General features: G+C 47.0%; 1 protein-coding gene across 1 annotated transcript; it reads right to left on the bottom strand.

Moving 5' to 3' along the window:
• LOC8079131 (transmembrane protein 45A) lies at nucleotides 3,593–7,439 on the bottom strand. The gene is made up of 2 exons (XM_002451109.2): nucleotides 6,418–7,439; nucleotides 3,593–4,512 (listed from the first exon to the last, which is right to left on the bottom strand). Exons 1-2 carry the CDS (start codon nucleotides 6,774–6,776, stop codon nucleotides 3,975–3,977), a joined length of 897 nt encoding a protein of 298 aa, XP_002451154.1. The 5' UTR covers nucleotides 6,777–7,439; the 3' UTR covers nucleotides 3,593–3,974.

Here is a 7,439-nt window from a genome sequence, read left to right on the forward strand (position 1 = left end):
TGTTGCGAGGACGTTGCTAGTTCGTTTCACTTGGTGTGTTTCTAATTGCTCTAAATGTTATGGGCGATGGATTAAATACTTATTTGGGGCCTATTTATACAAGTGAGAGCTCATATATATCTGTTTAGATTATGCCTTTTATCAATAGCAGATAAACTATAGATGATATGCCACCTAGTAGATTTCAACATTTAGTTATCAATTTCATTATTGGATTATATGGTCTGTATAGTAAAGACAATTTTTGCTTTTGCCAAACAGCAGATAAGCTATAGGTGACATGGCACCTAGTCGATTTTGATATTTTCTTTTCAGTTTCATTGGATTATGTGGTCTGTGTAGGAAAGACAATTTTCACTACGTACAAGGAAAAAGTGTCATTTTCTATTGGGATTTTTTGATACATGAGCAATGACATGCATGATCACTTCACTATACACATGCTATAGCCTTAGTCATATTATAAATGTTGCACTTTATAAACATGATGAGTATGTAAAGTTATGACTTGCTCATGTATATCAAAGTCTTTATCAAAAAACTTTATTGTAGCATTGTACTCATGATTAATGCTTGCACGGTAGTTAGGTGAGAGTTATTCAGAGATGAATGTGCAAATCAACAAGATCGAGAATAATTGAAATCCCAGGATGGACTCATGTCAGTAATGAACTTCTTAATTTTTTAGATTTAACATTATAAAGCATGTCCTTTGTCACATGCTACATAGAAGGAAATTGCAATCCAATGGACAAACTAGGAGTAGAATGGCACTCTAGGTGGATTTTGTCTACAAAATTGTAGGATGATGATGGCCGGTTGGTACTTCAATCTTAGGGCTTTACTTTTGGATTTAGATAGCCCAAATCAAATTATTATGTTAGTGGGTGTGGTGTCCAGTGGCGCGGCTATATGGTGGTCTAGGTGCTCCATAGACCGCCATATGCACGGCCCATCCAAGTCCAAAGAGAGGAAAATTTAGATCTCAGCAGCCAAATTGATTCCGTCGAAAATCGATTTTACGGTATAGGCGCGCCTCCCCCTCTATGCCTTACGGTAATGATTCCTCTGGCATTACGATCTTTACCACAACGGTGCCGTTCATGGATTAATTTATTTCGTGGATTGGATTTCACTTGCCTGTCTAGGTTTCCTTGCATATGCTCAGTATCGATGTTTTGTATAAATATTTCGCCTTATTATGTGGAGCATCCGCGGGCTGTGGCCTTTGTGTTTCGTGAATACACGTGAGTGTGAGCTTCATATTTCCCTTGCGGTCGACCGGCACCTCTTCATATCCCTGTTGTGTTGTGCTTTGTAGCTATAGATTTCCAAACGGGCGGCTCGGCCCTAACCTGGCCCAGGCACTATTCGGCCCGGCCCTATCGTGTCGTGCCTTGTTGGGCCGTCGTGCCAGCCGTGCCGTGCCAAATAGGGCCGTCGTGCCCAACCCTCAGCCCAGGCACGGCCCTATGGAGACTTGGTCGTGCCGTGTCGTGCCGAAGGCCCGTCGGGCCTCCCAGGTCCGTCGTGCCGCCACCGCCTGCAGACGCTGATGGAGGCGTGCCACTGCCTTAGCCATGGACCTGCATCGCGCGCGCATGCAAGAGGATGCGCAGCCGCCTCAGCCGCGCCTCGTCGTCTCCACGCCGCCGAGCCACTCCTCGCGTTGTCATCGTCGCTGCAGCACCGCCGTCGTGGCTTCGCCTTGAGAAGAAGATGAGTGGGGGAGGAGAGTGGCCTTGGATTCGAGCCTCCGAGAGGCTTCTGTGGACTGCGTCGGCACTCGTGAAGTCGGCATCGGGAGTTCAGGACGGGAGGAGCAGGGAGGAAAAAGAACGACAGTTGGGTGAAAAGAATAAGAGAAAGTTGCTTTTATACCTAGCTTAGAGATGTTCTCAGTCAATCCAACAGCTAGAAATAGTAGAAATTAATCTAACGAATAAAAATAATCGGGCCACTATCGTGCCGGCCTATTAAACGTGTCGTGCCCGTGCCGTGCTGTCGGGCCAGACCTTCGGCCCAGGCACGGCACTACGTCGTGCCCGTGCCGGCACTGGCACTATAAACTTCGTGGCCGTGCCGTGTTAGTGTCGTGCTTTTTCGGACCGTTCCCATACCGGCCCATCGTGCTTGGCCCATTTGGAAATCTATATTTGTAGCAGCGTTGAAGGCAGGCACTGGACGACAAGAAGCACTGCAGCAGCACACGTGACTCACCGAGTTCTCTGCAATGTCTCAAAACCTTCATTTAGCTTGCTTGTTTAATTTAGGAGCCTAGATAATTTACTGTTCAATAAGATTTGGTTTGGCAGCCGTTAATTATATGTTTTAGACTTTCTCATATATCCTAATATTATATGTCAAGAAATAAAGGAGTGTATACTTAGTCTGCTTTATCCTAGGGTTGATAGTTATTAGACTCTCTTTGGTATGACTTTTTGTTGGACCCTCTCTACAGATTTAATTAAAAACTCTATGAAATGAGCACACATAAGGGTTTCTAAAGCCATGAACAATGAAACCAAAATCATTTTGGAGCAAAAAAAAACTAAACCACAAAAACATATTCTGCATTTTTTGAGAAACCTAAGGCTCCTCGGCGATCTGCGCCCTCAGCGGGCCAGCGCACGAGCGCTTCCTCCCAGAGCCTGTGCGCTCTCCTCTAGCGTGGGAATGGTCTTTTGTGTAGATTAGGCCCTATATGTGTCAAGAGAAGCTAAGATAAGCTACCTTAGCTTCATCCCAATTTATTCTTTCATGAGAAGAGAAAAAAAAACAGCTTCACCTATAAAACTGTTTTGAAAATAGATGATTGGTAAAAAAAACATCTCAGAACATCTTGCAACAGCTTATGAAGCTATTGTGAGATATGACAAATAGGCCCTAAGTGTGTCCATAATTTTATTAAATTTTTGTTACCTTGTGTGAATTTAGATACGCATATATAGGAGAGAAGCAATTTCAAGATTACATTGTATTGACTCGGTGTTAATATTCTGATGTTAAAATCAATGTAAAGACTTTCTTTATCAAAATAAAATGTGGCCCTGTTCTCAACGAATAAATATTTTTTTTCCTCACAGAATTTTTAACATAAGCATCGCGTAAGCTAAATTTCAGGAAAACCCGCTCTGCCCAGGTAGTCTGTTGGAGCTTTGCAAGTCTGTCAGTCCGGCTAATTCACAGTGCGAATGTCGACAAGAGAACAGGTCACATGACTCCTCCACTCTGGCCTTGTTTACTTCCACCCAAAACTTAAAATTTTTTAAGATTTTTCGTCACATCGAATTTTTAAACATATGCATAGAGTATTAAATATAAAAGAAAATAAATTTAATTTTATAGTTTGTCTATAATTTGCGAGACGAATCTTTGAGTCTAGCTAGTCCATGATTGAACAATATTTATCAAATACAAACGAAAATGCTACAGTGAGAAACTAAACACGGCCTCTGTGTAAAGCATTACTGAAATCATCATTTTGGTTTCTACAATCAGTATTCTTAGTTTAATTTTGTTTATTTTACTAATTTTGGTTTCTGTGATCACTTCGTGTAAAGCATTACTGACCTCTGCCTTTCGATTGAGGTAAGAAAAGGAGAAGCACAATTTGGTTTCTGTAATTAAAACATACATTATTGGGTCATCTACAGCACAATTGTCAAGAACACCACTGCGCTAACAAGTATTCCTCTCAGTTTACATCTCCCTCATCAAAAATCAGTAACAGTTACATCATAAGTTAAGCAACTCGTGAAACCTTGTATAAATGTATAAATAAGAAGAGAAAAAGCTTTGGTAATTTTGCCTGAATTGATCCCAAAATGTACACTCCCTACCCTGATTCTGAAAGTCTGAAAACTCTGAATGGCCAAGCTACCTCTGATCATGCATGTACTCTGAATTTTCCTATACAGCTATATCAAATCCAAGAACCAGAGTCCAGAGCAACCACCAATGTCCATCGGCCACTAGATCGCGCACTCCTCCTGGCGGTCACCGCCGCCGGCGTCGCCATGGCCCTCCATCGCCGCGACGTGCTTGTCGTGCATCGCGGCGAGCTCCGGGTGGCCATACCTCGCCGCAGCGACAGCGTAGCACCCAAGCACATAACAGAAGGCGAGGAAGACGAGTCCAAAGAACTGGAAGTTGGCGAGCTGCTCGGCGCGCTCCTGCGCGGCGCGCGCATGGCAGTCGATGTGGCCGTCGGCGTCACGCGCGCACCCGGCGGGGAGCATGGGACCGTAGAGCGTGAACGCCGTCTGGTAGAACCAGAGCCCCTGCAGCGCGATGAGGACGCCCGAGGCGAGGTCCACCGGGAAGCTCGCCGGCAGGAGCGCGCCCAGGACGGTGGCGGCGACGCAGAGCGCCACGAGGACGACGAGGAGGTAGTGGTAGTAGCCTTCGAGACCCATGTGCGTCGTGGAGTGGAAGTAGAAGAGCACCAGCTCCGCCGTGAACGCCGTCGCCGCTACCAGGCAGAGTGCGCCGTCGGTCAGCGGGAGGTACCTGTGTGTGTTCATAGACGTTGCAAGTGAAGCAAATGACAGTGAGCCATGGCCGTGAAATGTTATCAGATTCACTGATCTGGTAGCACTACTGAAGAAAGAATAAAAATTATACGGAGGGAAAACATGAATTCAGACTGGGTGATTCAGCTCTTGTACTATTACACCTGAATCGCTTAAAAATTGTTCCTTGAAACTCATGATTATTGCTGCCTAATGGGGGTACGAATGCATGATTGCTGTGTAGCCATCTTGGACAAAGATTCCAAGATGGCTATATGAAACAAAAGGGCAATATGATTACAGGATAAACAAAACATGAGCAGGGTAAAGTATGATTGCAGGGGTGAGATCAATCTGGGCCCCCTGTCCCCAACAGCACTCAAATGCAAAACAGAGTCAGACTGCACTTGCTACTGTACTTAGCAGCAGTAAGCCAGCAACACACCTGGCCCCACTTCGCACTTGTAAAGTTGGGATAAAAGGTGAAACAAAAACCTTTCTGTCCATCTCAACCCATGTAACGTCAGATGGCAAAAAGTTTCTCATCCATTCATTCATCTACCTAAGGACCAGTTAGATTCTGGTCTGATGTTGAGGGGACCTAAAAGTAGTGAAGAATGGACGAGTCCATTCACTGTTGCATAAGTTAGCAGCTGCTAGGAGTACTACTAACATTAAACCCAATCCTTTAAATTAAAAAAAAACATTAAACCTAAATATTTCCTCTTTTGTTTTGGACTGCAAAGTCAGTGTGGCCTGAAAACCAAAAAATTTTCAAAATTCCCCGTCACATCGAATCTTGTGGCACATGCATAAAACATTAAATATAGACGAAAATAAAAACTAATTACATAGTTTAGCTGTAAATCACGAAACAAATCTTTTGATCCTAGTTAGTCTATAATTGGATAATATTTATCACAAACAAACGAAAGTGCTACAGTACCGAAAAGTTTTCACTTTTCGCAACTAAACAAGGCCGTAGATGGATTTGCAGTGTGCTAGGCATCACCGCATCAGGCAAGTTGGACCAGCAGCTCAGCTCTTTGTGAGCTGGATGGACCACATGGCCGATGCCGCCTCATGGCTGGGCCAGCCAGGCATTCCCCGGCCGGCGAGGAGAGGACGACGAGTGGAGCCCGTCAAGAACATACACTAATCCAATCCAGATGCGGACGCCGCAATAGTCAAAAACCATCCGAAGATTCGTACTACGTGCCCGCCACCCAACTAATCCAACCATCCAACTGTCTGATGGTGCTGATAACAATGGCATGATTCCACCTTTTTCTTTTTCTTTTTTTCTTATTTGGGCCTTGTTTACTTCTACCTCAAAATTAAATATTTTTTAAGATTCTCCGTTACATCGAATCTTTACTCGTATACATGGAATATTAAATATAAACAAAAATAAAAACTAATCATATAGTTTGGTCGAAAATAACGAAACGATTCTTTTAAATCTAGTTAGTTTATAGTCAAACAAAAATAATACGCGAAATTTTTCAGATCACGAGAGAGAGAAAAAAATACATGTACGACGGCCGTGTGGCAGTTAGCTACTACTAATAAATGCTAGTGATGTACTACCTGTTCTTCATCGTGTTCATCGTGAACCAGCAAATCATATTCTCGCTTTAGAACCATCCAAAGTTTTACTATAATTTGTAAACTTTGCTGATCCCCATGTTTTGTTGGGAACAAAAAAAAAATAAAAAAGACGAGGTTTTTAGGCAAAAAAAAATCGGATCTTGATCACGCCGGCGGTGCCGCCGACGTTGACGTCGATGGGACACGTGATTGAAAGAAGCAAGAGGAGGTCGTTGCCCGGCGCCGGCGGCGGCGGTGACCGACGACAGACGACGACGACGACGGACGGGTAGAGGAGGACAGACAGACCGACCTGGGCCAGAGCTGGGAGGCGAGGGCGAGAGCGCCGAAGAGGAAGAACATGAGGAGCATCCCGCCGTGCTCGAGGTCGTTGAGGTGCGCCGGGTTGACTTCCCCGCCGTCGACGAAGATCCGGAGGTGCGTGGAGTAGAGCACCTCCACGCACATGTCCGCGAACGCGCCCCCCGCCACCACGTAGAGCTCCAGCAGCCGCAGCGGCGAGGAGGAGGTGGTGGTGCGCACGGGGTTCCATGCCCGGACGCGGAACGTCGACGGCGACGCGGCGTGTCGCGACGCCGAGCACCAGACCCGCCATAGACCCACCAGCAGGAATAGCGTCCCCGGCAGCACGTGGCCCTTGAACGACCCCATGGTTGTCCGGCGGCCGGACGGACGGATGGATCGGCTGGTCGTCGACTGAGTCGGTCGGTCGGCCGCACCGCACGGCGACGCGCGCGCGCGCACTCCGGCGGCGTTGACCTGCGCGCGTGCGACCCGACCCGACGAACGGGGCGGCCGGGCCCCGAGGAGAGAGAGAGAGAGAGAGAGAGAGAGAGAGAGAGAGAGAGAGGAGGTGGAGGGAGTTGTTGACTTTTCTTGTTCGTCCGCGCTCCGGGAACGGCGGCTTGGCTTGGTTTGCGATGGATCGGTGGGCGACGACGCGTGCGTCGGCGACTGTGGGTGGGCGGCGGAGAGAGAGAGAGAGAGAGAGAGAGACTAGATGGCGGCCACCGCCGAGGCCCGATCGGACTGAGGTGCAGGTGCTCCGGCGAGCGGGGGGTGTGGGAGGTGCAGAGCAGGGGAGTGATCAGCAGATGGATGGATGAGATGCGATGCTAGGCGTAGCGAATCATTGCTTTATCATTCATGGGAATGGGATGGGAACCGCAGAATCATGAGAGAAGCGTAAAAGCGGAGGGAGGGAAGGAGATTTGTAAACGGAAGGAGGAGGAGCTTGGGGCACGTACTACGTGCGACGGGGCCCGTTGATCTCAGCGACAAGTTTGGTCGGTACGGTTCCGTTCCGTTCCAGGC

The sequence above is a fragment of the Sorghum bicolor genome, chromosome 5 (genome assembly GCF_000003195.3).
Source record: "Sorghum bicolor cultivar BTx623 chromosome 5, Sorghum_bicolor_NCBIv3, whole genome shotgun sequence".
NCBI classification, from domain to species: domain Eukaryota; kingdom Viridiplantae; phylum Streptophyta; class Magnoliopsida; order Poales; family Poaceae; genus Sorghum; species Sorghum bicolor.

Excerpts from the sequence above, each read along its gene's own strand:
- LOC8079131 (XM_002451109.2), bottom strand. The coding sequence starts at position 6,776 with ATGGGGTCGTTCAAGGGCCACGTGCTGCCGGGGACGCTATTCCTGCTG. Across the intron at positions 4,513-6,417 it reads GCCTCCCAGCTCTGGCCCAG|GTACCTCCCGCTGACCGACG; the intron begins GTCGGTCTGTCT and ends GAACACACACAG.